This window comes from Polypterus senegalus, chromosome 15 (genome assembly GCF_016835505.1).
Source record: "Polypterus senegalus isolate Bchr_013 chromosome 15, ASM1683550v1, whole genome shotgun sequence".
In the NCBI taxonomy this organism is placed as follows: domain Eukaryota; kingdom Metazoa; phylum Chordata; class Cladistia; order Polypteriformes; family Polypteridae; genus Polypterus; species Polypterus senegalus.
In genome coordinates this window covers 11,815,996-11,837,002 of record NC_053168.1, presented here as the reverse complement: position 1 = coordinate 11,837,002, position 21,007 = coordinate 11,815,996, and the positions used below count along the sequence as shown (strand labels likewise).

Genomic DNA, 21,007 nt, shown 5'->3' with positions numbered 1-21,007 from the left:
CAGGGCGGACGCCCCCTCACGGTCTGGAGGAGGCACAAGCCCTCCTCTGGTCCTCCTGGGCGTCCCGGCCGGGGCTGGAGCAAACAGATAGATAGATAGATAGATAGATAGATAAATAGACAGACAGACAGACAGATAGATAGATACTTTATTAATCCCAAGGGGAAATTCACAAATGGTAATAAAACATCCGACCAGAGGGCGGCGGAGTGCGCTGACTGTCTTTTCTCAGACCTTTCCCGGGAAGTCCTGCAAGGTTCCGGCGCCTCAGAAGACATCACTTCCGGAGCCGGCCCCTTTGCTGAAGTCATTTCCGAAGCCGGCCCCTTTGATGACGTCACCTCCGAAGCCGGCCCCTTTGCTGACGTCACTTCCCAAGCAGGCCCCTTTGCTGATGTCACTTCCGAAGCTGGCCCCTTTGCTGATGTCACTTCTGAAGCCGGCCCCTTTGCTGACGTCACTTCTGGTTCCGGCCCTTTTGATGACATCATTTCCTCTATGGGCCTTCAAAGCCTCCATCTTTGTCTATTGTAGTCAGTTCAGTTGTGAACTATATATGTCTGTCTGTCTACTATATAGTGCATCTCATACTATCTATCTATCTATCTATCTATCTATCTATCTATCTATCTATCTATCTGTCATATAGTGCCTTTCATATCTGTCTGTCTAGGTGCTTGATGCAGAAGCGGTCGTGTCTTCACTTATCCTTTCCTCTTGGCCCTTCTGGTCTGCAGATACTGTAATAAGATAGATAGATAGATAGATAGATAGATAGATACTTTATTAATCCCAAGGGGAAATTATAAATAAAGGAGAATGTGTAAATGATAGCACCCTCTTCCATCCTGAGCCCAGAGACTACCCTCACCCTCACCTGTATGACTGTTCGTAAAGCTAATTTAATCAGGTTTGAGAATGTTATGTAACACTATGAATGAAAAACAATTACTTAATCAAACCTTATGTGATCCATTTAGCACATTTACACTTGTCCGGTAAATGTGCATTTTCTCTCAAGTTGCAGCTCTTTACGCCTTCTTGAACACCGAGGATGCGGCTTTTCCTCCACACTACATGCATGAGTGCAGTCATGGCTCTGGTCAGTGGGCTGCCTAAAATGTATCCTCAGATAGATGGCATCAGGGGCAAAAAGTGTGGCTTCCTTCACAAAAGAGGGATGCTTTTGAATTTGATTAACAAAGGGATCTTTCTTTAGCTGCATTACAAGCGTTCTGAAATATGACTGTATTAATGAGCTAATATGGAGAGATGACAAATAAAGCAGTCTTTTGTGCTGCACGCTTTTCTACCCTTAATTTTAAAAAAAAAGAATTATAGAGATTGATGTCTCATGAGTTGACTCAGTTGGGCTGAGGCTCTGCAGGGAGCCAGGCAGACGATGGAAATTAATTCAGCCGGTCTGGGTAGCTTATTAAAATAAATGTCTTTGGAAAAAAAAAAAAATGATACACCGCCAGTTGTTAGTTTATTTCTCGACTGCTTAAGCTCAGGACGCTGTCCTCATTCTCATAACTCCCATTACATTTGTCAAAACCATGTACAGCATATGCTATGGCATAACAGTGCAGCCCACATGCAAAAGTAAAACTTTCATGCAAAACTCTTAACTCTTGCTTCAAAATTAAATTATTCTGTCAATGCAGAAGTCACAGACAGGTTCTTTTCACATTGTGTTACCACCATGGTGGTCAAAATATTTAGATGTTTAGCCCGTAGGACAGTGGACTGACTCTTTGTTCCAGACAGTCTTGTTGCACATTTTCCACTCATACTGGATGTCTAAAACAGCACCAAACTGCAATTGTGTAATAATAATAAAAATAACAATATGTCTTATTTATTGGGCGTCTTTCAGAACACTCAAGGTCACCTTAAAACAATAAGATATAAATAATAATAGATAAAAATGAAAACAACAGCAATACAGCAAGAAAGAAGTAGCAAACTTACAACGATTTCATTAACAATCATATTTAATTTGCCAATTTGAAAGGGTGTTGTTGTGGGGCACAAAATCTGTACATTTTGGTTTATATTTCCATTATATTTTATTCAAGACAAGACAACACGTGAACTACATTCAGGACAAATCAAAGTACGTCCCTTTCCCAGTTATACCTCACTTTTAAAACAATTGTTCCAACAAAGAAAGGAAGACATGTTTTTTAATTAAGGCGGCTTAATTACTTTATAACCTGAGAAAGGATTGACATCTAATTATTTTACAGCCTGAGAAAGGAAGACATAGCGCCACCTCAGAGAACATAAAAAAAAAAGTTTTATTGTTTGTGAAAACGGACAGTGAATTCGTTCATCATATTGACAGCCAGCCAATCAGAATATTTAACAATAACATCTTGCAAAATCCCCCGGTAGAATTTTAGAATAAATATGCCTGGTCTGAGGATCGATATAGTTAGGAAGGACGGAGGAAGAGGAAGGGTCGAAGATGTCAGAAGAGAACAGAGCAACAGCAACATGCGTCCGTTTCCATGTAATTGTCGTCAAAGCATCTTGTGAACAACTACGAGTGCTCGATCACAAGGCACCTGCAACATTCATCCTTGTCATCTTTACTTTTTTGTGAGCTTTTTCTAAAGACTATATATATCCAGACTTTACTATCAGTCCTATTTTCTATTATTCTTTGTTCTAGTGCTGGTACAGGAGATAATTATACTACACAGGAGCACTAGAAGAGTGAAATGCTTAAGCCCTTCACCTATGGTTCTGCATGTGAGTTAATGGCTGCCGCTGAATTGTTCTGTTGTTGCTTTCAAGTGTACCGAAATGGCCAAATATTTTACACCTTTCGACAACTGCCAGTGCCTCTTAAACATCTTAGACTGACAGGTGACGATTTCAGTAGTGGACACTTTGATGTTTATGAATGTTTAAACTCTCAAAAGCTGGATGTGAAGTTATCGATGAAGCCGGTTGTGTGCTTACAACGCTTGACAGATGCCGAATGTCACTTCAACACAAGTCCTGCAAATACTGTCGTAATTGAAACAAACCATGAAACTCAAACCGATTATGACAGCAGCAATCCAAGCTGTGAGATTTGAAACAAGATTACTGTTCACATGGCCAACTGTACGTCGTATGCTCAAGAGTAAGCTCAGCGCACAGCTTGGTCATATTACAACCGGAGGGTCGAACTCAAAATGTGGTATACAAATAAGATACTTAACAAATAATTATTGGTATATTTTCCGTCACTTTAAAAAGGTTTAATTTTCTTCTTGATAAAATTTTTTTTTTATTAAAAGGCAGTACTTCGCCGCTGCAAAGTGCGGGTATTTTGCTAGTTATTAATATTCCTGTAATAAATACCATACTGCTTTTAACTTTCTATGCTTTGTCTTCATTTCCAGAGTGATTGAAGTAATAAGGTAGATTTCTTTGAGCACCTGGTGCAGCGGAGGTTTGTCATACGCTCTGTGCTGCGAGACTTATTAAGGCTGAGGGTGAGAGCTCCACCCAATATTAGGGAACAGTAATTAAAGTAAGACATTCTTGTCTGATAAATGGCCTATAGTCAAGAGTGCCAAATCTTTGTATGTTTAAATGTATTCTTGGAGACCAAAAGTAATATTTAAGTCTGAGATATCATTAAAACATCGCATGTTGTTCGTGCCGATACACTGGTCTACAAAAAAATATTTTTGGTTTGCTACTAGGAACTTCTAGGATCAGTTTTTTACACTGATTTCATATATGAAATTGGAATTAAGCTAGCACGTCAGGTTTTTGAAATACACATCACCAGCGTGTGAATGTGTGTGTGAATGGGTGAATGGGTTCTTGAACTCTAGTAGGTGCTATATCAAATACAGGCCATTTACCATTTACCATTTACACATCATTGACGTTTTGACACTTTTGAATATCAATAAAATATATGAACACGTTATCTGGAGTTTGGACTCCCACCAAAATTTGTTTGATATGTTTATTCTGAAAACAAACCAGAAAACGATACCAGTGACACGTTAAAGTATATTTATATCAATTTAACTCAATATAAAAGTGAGGTCAGCGTGCCCAAAAATTTTGAGGAACTCGCTTTTGTGTTTGTACCGCAGATCTGTCTCTCTTTGCAAGAACCAACAGTAGTCACCCGTCATGCTCGGAGTGAATTTTTCCTGATATCGGTTATCCATCACCTTTATATCTTGATGTAATCTTTCTCCATGCTCATCACTGACATCGCCCAGATTTGGTGAAAAAAAGTTGAGATGAGAATGTAAAAAATGCATCTTCAGTGATATTCTGGATCCCGTATTCTGATACGCTTTCAGCAGGTTCTCCACAAGCCCAGCATAACTCTCTGCTCTGTAACTGGCAAGAAAATTCTGGACAACCTGCACAAATACTTCCCATGCTGCTGATTCAGTGGGCTTCAGTTCCCTTTTGAACTTATTGTCAAGCATCAGCTCACGGATTTCAGGACCAACAAAACCACCTTCGTTAATTTTGTCTTCACTTTTCTCGAGACCAAACGTATTTCTTAAATGCATCGCCGTTTCAGTCCATCGCCTTGACAACGTTTTGAAAGTAATGGTGAATCTAACAAACAAAATGTCCTGAAATGCAATGTTATGTTTAACAGTAAAACCTTCATCTACTGCACCATCATGTCTGAGTTGTGTCATTATGCTTTAGAGTCATAGAATGTACTCCAAAGTTTTTGTTTCATCCTGGCTGAGGCACAGGCCGATGCATGCAATCTGTTACACTATATAAAAAGCGATAAAACACCCGGCGTCAATGCTCAAGTGTAATATCATCCTGCGTCCACAAGAGGGTGGCGATGTCTGCTAAACTGAGGAAACACGGTGCACAGAGACGGGTGGCCATAACAGCTGGAATGTCTGAAGAAGAAAGGCACCAAGATGCACAAAGAAAGATGGCTACAAGGCATACCTTTTCTATCGAACAGAGCCTGGCGTGATCGAAACAGATTGTACCTCCAAGCCCATTTTAAGAAACAAGCTTTTAGCTATGCTAGCTAATAAATGTTAGGTATTCACCACCATTAGAACAATCTGGACGAGAACAGGCCATTCATCCCATCAAAGCTCACCTGTCCTGTCCACTTAATTCTTCTAAAATAACATCGAGTGGAGCTTTGAAGATTTCTAAAGTCCTACTGTCCAGCACACTACTTTGTCACTTATTCCACATGTCTGTGATTCTCTGTGTGAAGATGTTTTTGTGAAATTTCGACTTCACAACTTTCCAATGTTGTCTCTGTGTTCTTGATGAACTCATTTTAAAGTCACCGTCTCAATCCACTGGACTAATTCCCTTCATACTTTTTTCTAGTGCTGCTATGTCCTTTTTGAAACCAAAATTGCACACAGGACTCCAGATGAGGCCTCACCAGTGTGTTATAAAGCCTGAGCAGAACCTCCTGTGACTTGTACTCTGCCATTCTGTTAGCCGTCTTAATGGCTTCTGGACACTGTCTAACACTTGATAGTCCACTATGACTCCTAAATCCTCCTCATAAGGTGGACTCTCGATTTTCAGACCGCCCATTGTGTATTCAGACCTCACATTCTTACTTCCTATGTGTAATACTTTACATTTACTGACAGTAAACTTCATCTGCCACAAATCTGCCCAAACCTGTCTGCTGTCCAAGTCCCTCAGATTCAAGATTATCTGCCAATCCACCTATCTTGGTATCATCTTCAAACTTAACCAGCTTGTTACTTATATTCCTATCCAAATACTTTCTATATATTAAAAATAGCATCAGCCCTAACACTACCCCCTGCTGGTCACCACTCTAACATCAGCTAATTTCAGATAAGGCTACTTGCACCATCACACTCTGAGCCAATTCTGCCCCCACATTCACACCCCACCGTAAATTCCCACTTCTTTTAGTTTGATGCCCACCCTCTCATGTGGCACCTCAGAAAATGATTCTTTACACCCCAAAATCCTAACCACCCCACCAGCTTCTTACTACCATTTTCTTTGATTATTTTTCTACTGGAGCTTTTTCACCTCAGGGTGTAGCCATCAGCAACCTGTGTTTTTCTTAATTCATCTTTAAAGCTTAAAGAGATTAAAAATATCACCTTTGATTTCCATAAAATCCCATCACAAGTACTTTAGATGTTATTTAATGTCTCCATCTTTCTGTTTTTTTAGGAACGCCTCTTGCTGTCTTTGCTTCCAGCCCACATTGCCAGGGTGATGAAAGATGAAATCATTCAGAGGCTGAAGGGCCCTAATTGTGGTCAGCTGGAAAACACAAATAACTTCCACAACCTTTATGTGCAACGGCATACAAATGTCAGGTAGGTTAGTTTTTTTTCGAAGATTTCCTGAAAATTTGCTTGAATGTTCTTTTTTTTTTTTTTCTTCAGTGACCCTACCACAACTATTACTGTAATGTTAACGAATGACAAGAAGCAAAACAGTTGTGTACTTCTGCTATTTCTTACCAGATGAGAGGTTCAAGCAAGCAGTGATCAAATACTTAGAGTACAATGCAATGAAATAATTACAACAAAATAAGCGATTAATGGTCCTGCTGAACAGATCTACTGTCCTGGGTTTGAATCTTACGCTCAGTCCCAGTGTGGAGTCTGCATGGGTGATCCCCTAGTAAAGAAGTCTTTTTAGGTTTTCACATTTTCTTGTTATACATCATTGAATCACAGTGGATGTAATTTGGCTTTTTTTAAAACTGATCAACAGGACAAAGTTCAAACAGATCTCCGCTAAGTGGTCTAAATGAATTACCCTGTTAAACACAAAATAATTCATTGCAAAAGTATTCACTCTTGTCAAGACAGTATTTAGTAGATGGCAGCCATGACAGCCAGTTATATAGTGCCTTTCACATCTATCTATCTATCTATCTATCTATCTATCTATCTATCTATCTATCTCTCTGTTATATAGTGCCTTTCAAATCTATGTATCTATCATATAGTGTCTTTCATATCTATCTATCTATCTATCTATCTATCTATCTATCTATCTATCTATCTATCTATTGTGGAGGACTGCCGGCTTCCCATGCCGGTCCGCACCCCCAGGCCGCCAGGAGGAGCTCTCCCAACAGCAGGATCGTGCCCCAAGGTCCAGCAGGGCCTTATGGACTTTGTAATGTTTATACACAGCCCTGCTGGATACCTTGGGGACCACCAGGAGTCGCTGTGGGGGGGCTTATGAGCCCTGTGATGCTGTATGACCCGGGAGTACGTCACAATCACGTGACGGGAAGAAATGTCGTGCTCCCGGGTTGAATAAAAAGACTGGTTGCCCTGACCCGGAAGGAATTAGGAACTATGGACTGATGGGACAGAAACACCTCCAGGTCCAGGTGCCTCCATCCAGACACTGAGCTGTCCTGGGTGGGAGAGGAGCAAAGTGTCTGGGTGAGGAGGAGAGTATTGTTTTTTGGGATTGTGAGCTTATTGTTTATGAGTAGTGTGGAAGGTGCTTGGTGCACTGTGGGAAAAGAAAATAAACAGTCTTGGACTTTTACCTGGTGTCTGGAGTTGTACCTGAGGGTTCAAGGGAGCACTAGCGCCCCCTACTGCCACACTATCTATCTATCTATCTATCTATCTATCTATCTCTTTGTTATATAGTGCCTTTCATATCTATCTATCTATCATATAGTGCCTTTCTTATTTATCAATCTGTCTATCTAATATATATTGCCCTTCATATCTATCTATTAATCTTTTATATAGTGCCTTTCTATCTATTTACCTATCCATCTATCTATGTCTGTCTGTCTGACTTGTAGATAGATCACATCTATTTAATAATCAGTATTTTTTTTATGCATTATATAAGTATGTCTTCCATCCCGCTCTCTTTCTTTCTGTTGGTCTGGTTATATAGTATCTTACACAGTAATCTCTCTGTCTGTTGGTATGCCTTATAGAGTGTTGTCTATCTATCTATCTATCTATCTATCTATCTATCTATCTATCTATCTATCTATCATAACTATAGCATACTTCTATTAATATGAAAAAAATGTGTGCATATATATATATGTATACTGTATGTGATATATGTAACATAAACTTTTAAATTCCAATATGATGAGAAGTCAAGCAAAGTTGATTAATGTCTAACACGGTACGACACCCTATTACTAAATTCCAATATGACGAAATGTTTTCAAGAATATTAGCTACTAAGTTGAAACTGGGAATTTGTTTGTATATAAGTGGCAAGTGTTTCTAATTTGTGTAACCTTGGGAAACCTAAAGGGGATAACAATGAGGAGAATGCGTCTCTACACCAACTTCTGTTATGTAAGCAGCAGGTAGAATGGAGCCCCCGTCAAAGAGCCCCTCTGACTAACCGAGGACACTCAGGGTGCTAAAACCCTTTAAAGAAAATTGTAAGCAGATTCTATGAGATTAAAGAATACACACATTGGAGAATAATTTGTGAAAGTCATCTCATCTCCTGAAACAGCCCGGACTGCTAAACAGGCTTTTATGAAAGGAGGTTTCATTTGAAGAGACCTTTTTAGATTATCTCAGAATGAAAAGTATTCGGAGTAGCATTAAAGGCTTTGAATTAATAGAACATGAAAGGATGAAGGCTTTCCAGATCATTAAAAGAATTCAGCTGCACCAACTCTGAAATATGTACTTTACATCTGGTGAGAAAATTGCAATAATGACCTAAATATGCTACCATTCACAAAGTAATATAACCATCCAGCAGCTTAGCTGGCGCCCAAGTAGGACTTGTTCATTTGATGATTACTCCAGGCTCCTCTTACTGCCTGCGTGATTGCCTTGTGCTTTGGTGTGTCCCTGTGCTCACGGTAGAGAGACCAGCCATAGGACTGGCTCATCCTCAGACGCCATACAGGGTAGGTTTCATTGTCTATCCATTCATCTTTATAAACATTTCTGGTAATTAAGGAGCAATGGCCCAATGGGTAGTGCTGTGGCCTCATTGTTCCTGAGAGCAGGGTCAGAATTTGTGAAGCCAATTTAGAGTCACCAATCAACTGTTTTCTATTGGCAGTTATGAAACCTATGAGTGCTTAAACAGGCACAAAATGAGAAACAACCCAGGATGGCATGCATGGCACACACACTGACAGCCACACTCAACCAGCTTAATTCTGCAATTTAACTAACACTTTTAGGATGTGGAAAGAAACTTTGTGAAAGCCCACTGTTACCCACTGTGTCCACAAAGAAGATGTATTTGTAGACAGACAGTGTGATCAGCAAACTCGCTTTATCCCGGTTCTGTAAATGTACTCATTAACACATTAAACATATCAACTCATTGATAAATTAACAGAATAGTTATATCAGAAATAATAAAAAAGTCCAAATAGGAAAATAAATTAAAAAGAATGTGAAGGAATATAAGCATATTTCTGGGATGGAACCCTTGCTAAACCTTAATACTGGTCACCTGTGTCCATGTGTTGGAATAACTGGGTTCTGCAATCTTGATAAAGGATCAAATCCCTGTAATCCTTAATTTTTTCTCCTTTTTTTCTCCTATCCAAATAGTATTTTGTACGCTGACATTGTGGGATTTACACGCCTGGCTAGTGATTGTTCACCAGGAGAGCTGGTTCACATGCTCAATGAGCTGTTCGGCAAGTTTGATCAAATCGCAAAGGTAAGCTATCCAACTAAAATGGAATCCCAAAGTTATCAAGTTATCTATTCTGTGTTCCCATGCCTTTCCCATGGAAAACAAATGAAAAATGTGAATAATAGTTGTTGTTCTCAGGTTCCATGTTTTACAGTCAAATGTCAATAAAGAAATGGGTCTTCTTAGCAATAACATATTGACTAGAACCTTCCAGGTGGTGTTGATTTCTGGGAAAAAAAAACTTTAATGCTGTTCAGGGTAAAGCAGAAGTTTCCCTACTTCACGTCATTTTCCTTCTGGTGATGGTCCCGAGTGGCAAAACACCAAACTGGACACACAAGGCCAGTCTGTGCTCAGCAACATTCTCAGGCTCATACTGGGGAGTTCTACAATGGCATTCATAAGATGTAATCCATAAAGCCATGAAAAACAACTCTTGTTATGACAATATATATTTTTTTGCTTTTGTTTCTTATCACAGGAAAATGAATGCATGAGAATCAAAATTTTAGGAGACTGCTACTACTGTGTATCTGGCCTACCAGAATCTCTACCCAACCATGCTAAAAACTGCGTGAAGATGGGCCTGGATATGTGTGAAGCCATCAAGTGAGTGACCTGGTCTATTAGAGCTGCTGATTTTTGACCCACACTGCAATGCACTAAATAGTCGAGAGTAACGCGTTGTTCCAGGTAATGACTAGTTCATCGAGTTGTCTCTCGTTATTTGCTTATGGGTTTGAGGGTATTAAATAAAGATATGTCAAATAAATACCATTCTACAAAATTGCCTTGCTGTTTTTCGAACTGATGAATTATGGCCTAAAGCAAAAATTGCCTCATTTACTAGCTTGTAGATGCTGTTTATTCCTGGACATTTCCTTGTGATTTCTTGACTGCTCTGCTTAACTCTTTTTAATACTGGGTGCTAATCAACTATGAGGAGTATGGCAAGATAGAATGTAGAAATCACTAGGGCTGGGCATGAGCGAGTCTACACCACCTATGTAATTAAAGGCCCAATCAGCAGCATCTCCATTGTTATTTTAAATAGGAGGCCGAAACCAGTGGCTCATGTGAGTGTGCAACACAGTGGGAGTGCGTGGTTAAGACAGAAGGTTTGACTGGCTTTGAATGTACTGTGAATGTGTGGTAATGGAAGCATTGCTATGAATGTATTGAGTATAATTCTGCTTCTGCTTTCACACATACTGGTGCAACTGGTGTATCAAGTATTGGATAAACACCTACACACAACATACTCAAAACAGCATACAGTGATCCCTCACTATATCGCGCTTCGACTTTCGCGGCTTCACTCCATCGCGGATTTTAAATGTAAGCATATCTAAATAAATATCACGTATTTTTCGCTGGTTTGTGGATTTCTGCGGACAATGGGTCTTCTAATTTATACTACATGCTTCCTCAGTTGGTTTGCCCAGTTGATTTCATACAAGGGACGCTATTGGCAGATGGCTGAGAAGCTACCCAATCAGAGCACGTATTACACATTAAATAAAACTCCTCAATGATATACGATTTGCTTCCCGCACGGTGCTTGATTGTTTGCTTTTCTCTGTCTCTCTCACTCTCTCTGCTCCTGATGGAGGGGGTGTGAGCAGAGGGGCTGTTTGCCTAGAGGATACGGACGCTCCTCTACAAAATGCCGCTTTATCGCGTGTGCCGCATACTTAAAAGCCCAAAAGCACGTATTGATTTTTTGATTGTTTGCTTTTCTCTCACTTTCTCTCTCTCTCTCTGACATTCTCTGCTCCTGACACACATACTTTGAAGAGTAAGATATGTTTGCATTCTTTTAATTTTGAGAAAGAACTGTCATCTCTGTCTTGTCATGGAGCACAGTTTCAACTTTTGACTAAAGGGTGTTATTTCATGTCTAGAGGGCTCTAATAATGTTAACAGTGTGGGAGAGTTTATAAGGGCTTAAAATATATAAAAATAACTATACAAACATATGGTTTCTACTTTGCGGATTTTCATCTATCGCGGGGGGTTCTAGAACGGATCAAGGAGGGATTACTGTAATTCCCCTGCAACATGAACAATGGGTAAAATGCGATCAGCAATGTTCATCACACTCTTCCAAATCACTGAGACCATAGCAGTATTAAAGCTTGTGTGGGTTATCTATCTATCTATCTATCTATCTATCTATCTATCTATCTATCTATCTATCTATCTATCTATCGAAGAGGCAGGTCCAGGTAAATAGACGCCAGATTTGACATTAGGCGTTTGGAAAACATGTTCTGGTTTGTGGAGGAAGGAAAAGAGAAGGCATTATTACACAGTGCCAGCCCGTGGAGCTGGAAGAGAAGCACCTTCACCAGTGCCCTTAAACTGCCCTTAAATGTCGTCCGTGTGTGACAACACATGTATTATACATATATATACTGTATATATATTGTGGACACCAGGGGGCACTCCAGCTTTCCAAACACCGAACACAAACAGGCTGAGAGACAATTATAAAAGGCAAAAGATTCTCTTATTGTTTGAAACTCTTCGTTTCCCATCACCACAGCCACAAGTACAATTAAGTATAATTACAACATAACTCTGTCTTTCACTGCCTCCTCCACTCCTCCTCACAAGCTTTATACACCCAGCAGGCAGCTCCTTTTATCTAATCTCCATTAGTGCTTCCAGTGATATGATGCTGCAGCTCCAAAGCACTTCCACGTGAAGTTGAAGCCCTAGGGACTCCCAAATCCCGCAGCCCCCCCCCCGGTAACCCTCACAGGACCCAACATTGCTGTCCCTCAGGACTACAATACCTGGTTTGCCTTGCGGGCACCATGTGGGGATCCAAGCCTGGACTCGCTGCCATCTCATGTCCTGTGGGACATAAAGCCCTGACTGCTCTGGCCTTTTGTGTACACTGGTACACCTTCTGGTGTTGTCAGACCAGTCCAGTTTGTTGTTCATATGGACCACTCAGGTACTTATAGTTGTGCACCGCTTCCACAATTCCATCTTTCCCTTGATTATTGTTCATGCAGTGGTTTCCCAGCTCTCTGCTCACTTGATCAGCAGAGACACACAGTCCAGGAAGTGGAGGGGGCAGGAGACCATAGGTGTGATTAGATGTCATTGTATGGGTAAGTCATACAAGGTGCAGATGGCAGTTGGGATTCCAGAAACCTCCTCAGCTTGCCACACAGATGCTAGCAGTGCTGAGGTAGGGCTGGATGGACAAGAATAAGTCAAACCTATGGAGGAACTGGTTCAGTTCAGATTGCGGGAGCATCAAGATTCAAAGCTTGAGCTTATTCCCGAGTCAATTAAGTCTATAGACTCGGCTCCTGCTTCACCAGAACTGATCAGTACCATGTCCATAGAACAGCTGCCGTCACCCCAGTCCGCTTGTCATTCTCACGATTCCTTCTTCTATTACTTGTGAGTGAGATTCAGAGATACCTGAACTCCTCCACTATGGGTAGCTGTCACAACCTTACCTAGAGAGAGCGATTAACTCTTTTCTGAGAGAAAACCATGACCTCAGACTTGGAGGTGTAGATCCTTATCCCTGCAACTTCATCTTCTCTTGGAATATGAAGCTCATGCTTGGGTTTTTGACCATGACTTTTGTCATTTATGTTTCTGTTTTTTTTTAACTCCTGGTCCTCGCTGGTTTCTTGACCTCAGACCTGTTTTCTGACTTCATTTTCAGTTTTCTTCTTGTGGCTGGGAACGGTAATGACACAGTTTTCAAGACAGCTAAAAAAAAGTTTGAGGTGCAAACTGAACAACGAAAATGAAAACAGAAACAAAATAACACCGTGTGGTGTGTGTCGTGTAAATGGGGCTTTGAAAACAAGTATTGTAAGGCAGTGGAGCTCCATCTGGCGGTTCACTATTGCCAATCAATGACTCAGCTTTCTTGGATGCCTGAGGTTTTATGGTGGCTGAAGCGGTATCGACGGGGTCAAATGTCTTCAATGAGTAGCTTCTTGGTGCTGTGGGGTAAGAAGGAGAAGACAATGTTAGAGGTAGCGCCCCCTCTCATCTCGGAGTGTTACTGCATACCTCGATTGAGCCTATGAGGCGGTCCTCCAATGCGCTTGCGTGATGATTTTCTAGACCAGGCATCTCCAACTCTGGTCCTGGAGGGCCTCTGTGGCTGCAGGTTTTCATTCTGACCCTTTTCTTAATCAGTGACCAGTTTGTGCTGATCACTAACCCTAACCCTCACAAACTTCTTTTCCCTTCATTTTACTTGATTTACTCTCTTTAAGACTCCCTTAATTAATTCTTTTTTCCTTAATTGGCAGCCAAACAATAACCGGATACAAAAACGAGCCGACACACAACCAGTTAACCTGCATCAGTCACACAATATCTGAAAATAAAGACAAGCAAAGGTCTCCGTGATGTTGATCTGCTCAGGTCCACAAGACATTTTGCCGGTGGTCTTAGAAAAAAAAAAGAAAGTCCACAGTTCTGGAAATGTCTCCTGCGGCAGAATGAGAGCACCAAGAAGCCAAGGAATTTATTAACAATGGGTTTAATGAACAAAAAGAATCAGCTCCTAATTTACGAAACTGGTTGCAGTGAAATTGGTTGGACTTTGAGGATCTGACTTCACTGGTGGTCTTTTGGCTCATTAACTTCACATCTCATTTGTTTCAATTCAGAGGACTAAATCCTAAAAGACGAGTCAATGAAAATGAAGTTAAAATGACTTAATTAGCCTCAAAAACTGTTCACTAATGAAGAAAAGAGTTAGATTGAAAACCTTGTAGCCACTGTGGCCCCCCCAAGACCAGAGTTGGACACCCCTGTTCTAGTCTTTCCTTCTGCTCCTGCCAATGGACACCTTTGTGCTTTCTAGCAATAATCTCAATATTTGGGTTTTTAATTGACGGGACATAAAGAGTTCTGTTTGGTCAGGTTATTTGAGAGTTTTCTCCATCTTGAGTTTATTATTTTGTTGCTGTTGTTAATTTTGATTAATGTAAGACACTTTTAATGGAGCTTTGGTGTTCATTTGAGAGTGTGGTCTTTGGCCGGTTTGTCATCCCGGCCAATATCCCCAGGCCTCCAGATGGAGCCCTCCCTGCAGTATGGAGGTGCCCCGAAGACCAGCAGGGAATCATGGACGATGTAGTTTTTATACACAACCCTGCTGGATACCACAGAGGGGACTGCAGGGAGGACCGAAGAATCATTTGTGCCCTATAACCCGGAAGTGCGTCATAAGAAGAGCGACAACAGAAGTGACGTGCTTCCGGGGTGAAAGAAAAGGACTTGACCCGGAAGTGATAACGAATCACATGGACTGGGGATTGGGAACACTTCCGGGTCAGGGTGTATAAAAGGACTGTGGGAGCTCCTGACGTGTCAGGGAGTGGTGGAGAGTATTATTGATTTATTATTGTGATTGTTATATGTGTATAGTGGAGGAGAGGGTGCTTTGTGCACTGTGGCATAAAAATAAAGTCAACTTGTGGACTTTTATCTGGTGTCTAGAGTCGTGGACAAGGGTTCAAGGGAGCAATACTGCCCCCTATCTGTCAAAAGAGTTAATGGCATCTTCAGAATATTCATGTTTAAATATACACAGGTAGGCCGTTAACATCACAATCACCATCCCGGTGAAATCAACGATTCCTGCCGTTTGTTAAGTACAGAACTGTTTACAGCGTGCAAGGAAACTGAAAAAAGGAGAAAGCTGCTTTGAAGGCCCAGGTGTTTGCAAAGGACAGCTGAAATCGCTGGCTTTCATTCTCTACTCGGTTTCATTGTTCATCTTGAGTGCAGCCACTCTCTAGTGTTGCTTTTTATAGCTACTTGGTGATTGGGAACTGGAATGAGATGAAAGAGACAGAAAAAAGGAGACGGCAGGAGGAACAGTCCATGTTGGTCCTGTGATGGCCATCCATTTTTAACAATCTGTGCTTTTTACGAAAATACTATTATGGGGTGAGTGGGATGATGGTGCAGTGGTAGCAGTAAAGAGACCAGGAGGGTTTGCATTGGTTTTCCTTGCACATCCCAAAACGTGTGTCTATTGTAAGTGCCAGGAAGGAAGCACAGGATTCTACACTGGCCAGGAGTCCATAATGGAAGGACCAGACAAATGGGCTTACCTGGAGTTCATTCCCCCACAGGACAGGTGGCAGTGTTCCTCAGGGCTGAACCTGATTAGGACACCTGCAAGGTTGCATGGGAGTTGGGAGTCTGGAAATGCAGCCCTGTTGAGGTCTATGGAGAGCACCAGAGGGCACTGCTGGCAAGAGATTGGCCTGGTTTCTGTACAACCCAGAACTGCTCCAGACAACTTGGGCAGCAGACTGGAGGCAGTTCCTTGGTCGACTTTTTGTGGGATTGTTTTGGGGACTTGCGTGCTTAGGAATTCTCTAGTTCACAACAATGGGGAACACCAGACTGGCACTCCAACTCATTGTGCTGTCTGTCGTCTTTGTATTACACTACCTACCTATTGTCAATGGGTAGAAGGAAGATTCTTAGCCCTTGCAATCTGTTGGGGTGCCAACAGGGTTGTCCCCTTTATTTTTGTAGTGTACAAAGCAAATAGGTGCTCGCTGATAGTGAAAAAACCAAACATTGCCTCTATGGTTATAGCAGTCCAAATGAGATGATGGCATTCAGGGGTGTCTCCCTTTTTATACACGTACCATCAGAACGGGCATGGCTAGTTACCCTCAAGAGACAAGTCTGTTGGCAACAGCACCCCCTCTCACCACAGTGGGGTATTACATACATGTGATGAGTCTTTGAGGTGTCCCTCAGACACACATTTGTGACACTATCTATCTATCTATCTATCTATCTATCTATCTATCTATCTATTATATAGTGCATTTCACATCTATCTATCTATCTATCTATCTATCTATCTATCTATCTATCTATCTATCTATCTATCTATCTATCTATCTATCTAACCGGGTGCTCCGGTTTCCTCCCACAATCCAAAGACATGCAGGTTAGGTGCAACGGTGATTCTAAATTGTCCGTAGTGTGTGCTTGGTGTGTGTGTGTGCCCTGCGGTGGGCTTGCGCGCTGCCTGGGGATTTGTTCGTGCCTTGCACCCTGTGCTGGCTGGGATTAACTCCAGCAGACCCCGGTGACCCTGTAGTTAGGATATAGCGGGTTGGAAAATGAGTGACTGACTGACATCTATCTATCTATCTATCTATCTATCTATCTATCTATCTATCTATCTATCTATCTATCTATCTATCTATCTATCTATCTATCTATCTATCTATCTATCTATAGGGTGGTCCAGATCCGATTATACAATTTTCATTATGCTATAACTTATTAAGTTTATTACATAGAAAATCACCCGGAAAATCCCAGACCACCAAGAAGTGTACGAACTGACAACATGAAGAATCGTCTTCACACTGAACTGGAATCGTCCCCACATAAATCAAAGTCGTCCAGACGATCTGGATATGCATAATTCGATCTGGACCACCCTCTATCTATCTATCTATCTATCTATCTATCTATCTATCTATCTATCTATCTATCTATCTATCTATCTATCTATCTATCTATCTATCTATCTATTATATAGTGCCTTATCTATCTATCTATCTATCTATCTATCTATCTCAAAAATGCTCTAATACTATAATGTATCCTAATTCTATAATCTGTTCTGCTTAAAGCAACTCTCACTTTCACACCCCTAAAACTAATAGAGAGAAATAAATCTTCTGTGCAGTTTCAATTACAGGTTAGTTCACTCTTTCAGATGTAGCTTGAGGAGGTGATTACAGCTTGTTCTCTTTTCCCAATAGACACTCATGTCAGCAAAACAGATTGCCAGTCCAGCTCTCTCTGTGCCATTTCAACGGTAGCGCGCATGTCCGTGACTTATGCCTGTCCATACAAACAGCGCTATGGCAGTATGAACAAATGCCCATCACAAGTCGCACATACCACTGGGACAAAATATTTCAAAAACAAAAATGTGATATCTGTCTCTTTGATGAAGCAAATAATTAACATATAATGCTGTGACTTTCGAATCAGTTAGCTAAGTCGCACTCGAATGTTGCACTATGTCTTCATTTTCGAACTTGTAAAAATAAGAAGGTGCTTATTTTTCCACATTTACAATACGTAGATGAAGAAACATAAAATCAGAACATGTTCTGCCATTTAAATATCATTAATGGTATTTGTGTCCTATTTCATGACGCTGATTTGTTGCCAACACTACAGAGAACGTCACGCAGAAGTCATGCGCTTCCTGCTCCTTTACATGTTTAGAACAAACGGGTTTAGGAAAACAGATGAATGGATGGGCGAACGTCAAGGTTTGACTGAGGCTATGAAAGGAGATTTTCTGTCCTGCTGCCTGGAGTCGCTGAAGCCAATGTGGCACTCGCAGATCTCGTTGCTGCACCGTGTCCAAGGAGATAATGCTGAAGATTTATAACTCACCGGTGAGGCCTCATCTGGAGTCCTGTGTGCAGTTTTGGTCTGCATCTTACAATAAGGACACAGCAGCACTAGAGAAGGTGTGTTATAAAGCTTGAGCAGAACCTCCTGTGACTTGTACTCTACAGATCAAGGCACGATAGATAGATAGAAAGATAGATAGATAGAAGGGCACTATATAATTGATAGATAGATAGATAGATAGATAGATAGATAGATAGATAGATACTTGATTAATCCCAAGGGGAAATTCACATAATCCAGCAGCAGCATACTAATAAAAAACAATATTAAATTAAAGAGTGATAACAATGCAGGTATAACATACAATAACTTTGTATAATGTTAACGTTTACCCCCCCGGGTGGAATTGAAGAGTCACATTGTGTGGGGTCTCCTCAGTCTGTCACTGAAGCTGTTCCTCTGTCTGGAGATGATCCTGTTCAGTGGATGCAGTGGATTCTGCGTGATTGACAGGAGTCTGCTCAGCGCCCGTCGCTCTGCCATGGATGTCAAACTGTCCAGCTCCGTGCCTACAATAGAGCCTGCCTTCCTCACCAGTTTGTCCAGGCGTGAGGTGTCCCTCTTCTTTATGCTGCCTCCCCAGTACACCACCGTGTAGAACAGGGCGCTCGCCACAATTGTCTGATAGAACATCTGCAGCATCTTATTGTAGATGTTGAAGGACGCCAGCTTTCTAATGAAGTATAGTCCGCTCTGTCCTCTCTTGCACAGAACATCAGTATTGGCAGTCCAGTCCAGTTTATCATCCAGCTGCACTCCCAGGTATTTATAGGTCTGAACCCTCTGCACAGTCACCTCTGATGATCACAGGGTCCATGAGGGGCCTGGTCCTCCTAAAATCCACCAGATGAGGAGCCCAGCTCACACGAGAACCTCCTACTCTTAGTAAGAGACTAATTATATCAGGTACGGAAACAGACAGAACCTTAGCCTTAATTTGATCCCCTTTGATGGAGGTATCCTTTATGTATTGCAGAAATTAACCACCGGACCAATTAAGACGATTAAACAAACAATAGTATATTTTACGAAAACCCAAACAGAACTATAAACACATTCCCCTTAAGAAAATCGTACACAAAAAACTAAAAGGCAGCGTAGTGCACACCGGTGTCCTCCCCTGATCAGCCAGCACTTATTTTTTTTCCTGCGCCCAAACCAATCTACAGTAGATACGGAGCATTTCGTGCCTTACAGATCGCTCCCTTTCCAATCCTCTTGCCCAGCTCCTTCTCAATCCTTTTTCAAAATGCGCACCTCCTTGTCTTTTTGAAGTCCTCCATCCTCTTACGACACACACTAGCACGTTTATGCAAGGACCCACAGGCGTGGTTGGGCCCCCTGTTCAATCCCTAGGACATGCAGTATATTCTAGAGGGAACAAGGGGCAGAAACAAAGCACATAAAATATGTAGCAACCATTACAGTGCAGTGCAGCAAAGAGGTGGCGGTAAAGAGTGATGCTGTGAAGTGTGGAATGGCATCTTCACTAATAATTCTCCAAAGTCCAAACTAGTAAAGGATTGTAAGATGGTGCCAGTGCTTGTGGTCAACCATTGTCTTGATGGAGGTAGCGATGAGTCCACTATAGATGCTTTCCCACCTCAGGAACTTGCTTTTCAAGAAGCAGTGAGTTGTACAATAGAGACCCTGCTAACAGATTTGTAAGGTGACAACAAGTGCTCGTGGACAACCAATCTGCACAATTCATCACCTGAGCATAACCCACAATAGTTCCTGGTTAAATGTAAAGTACATACCCTTGAGGTTTTAGATGAAACTAATAAGAATAACAAATGGCGTGGGTCTCTGTGGTGAGAATGTTACAAAAGTTCCTGAGTTTCTAAAAAGTCCCTGGTTCCTGAAAAAAGCTCCTGTAGTGGAATAACGTCTGTTATGATTGAACATGAGCCTAGCAATGGAGTAACATTCAAACCAAAGTTGTCTTCTGACTTGTGTTGTTTGCTCCTAATGCACCAGATTTAGGAAAGTGTTGTACAACATGAATGGACGTGCTGCTGCTCTAATAGTGTTTCACTAATAGTGTTTCTGTATTATTTTTTTTTACAGAAAAGTAAGGGATGCAACAGGAGTTGACATAAATATGCGAGTTGGAGTGCATTCTGGAAATGTGCTTTGTGGAGTCATTGGACTGCAGAAGTGGCAGTATGATGTGTGGTCACATGATGTTACATTAGCCAATCATATGGAAGCTGGTGGAGTGCCAGGGTAAGACGTCCTCCATTTGCTTGTTTTCTTGTATTTATTTTTTTCTTATATTTTAAAAGGAATCTTCTTCTTCTTCTTCTTTCGGCTGCTCCCTTTAGGGGTCACCATAGCGGACCGTCTTCTTCCATATCTTCCTGTCTGCATCATCTTGCTCTGTCACACCCATCACCTCCATGTCCTCTCTCACCACATCCATAAACCTCTTCTTAGGCCTTCCTCTTTTCCTCTTCCCTGGCAGCTCTGTCCTTAGCAAAATACTCAGCATTTCTCCTCTGCACTTCTCCAAACCAGCGCAATCTCGCTTTTCTCTGACTTTGTCTCCCAAACGTCCGACTTGAGCTGACCCTCTAATGTCCTCATTTCTAATCCTGTCCATCCTCATCACACCCAATGCAAATCTTAACATTTTTAACTCTGCCACCTCCAGCTCTGTCTCCATCGTTTTGGTCAGTGCCACCATCTCCAGCCCATATAACATAGCTGGTCTCACTACCGCCCTGTAGACCTTCCCTTTCACTCTTGCTGATACCCGTCTGTCACAAATCACTCCTGACACTCTTCTCCACCCTGTCTGCACTCTCTTCTTCATTTCTATTCCACAATCACCGTTACTCTGCACTGTTGATCCCAAGTATTTAAACTCATCCACCTT

The 21,007-nt window shown here is 41.4% G+C and overlaps 1 protein-coding gene across 1 annotated transcript in view; it reads left to right on the top strand.

The window, feature by feature from the left end:
• The window catches only part of LOC120515751 (adenylate cyclase type 2-like), a 623,137-nt gene that overhangs the window by 461,573 nt on the left and 140,557 nt on the right, over nt 1–21,007 (top strand). The window contains exons 5-8 of the mRNA XM_039737035.1: nt 6,196–6,344; nt 9,564–9,675; nt 10,133–10,260; nt 20,197–20,355. Of these exons, the coding sequence (XP_039592969.1) occupies nt 6,196–6,344; nt 9,564–9,675; nt 10,133–10,260; nt 20,197–20,355 (548 nt within the window). The remainder of the gene's footprint in view (nt 1–6,195; nt 6,345–9,563; nt 9,676–10,132; nt 10,261–20,196; nt 20,356–21,007) is intronic.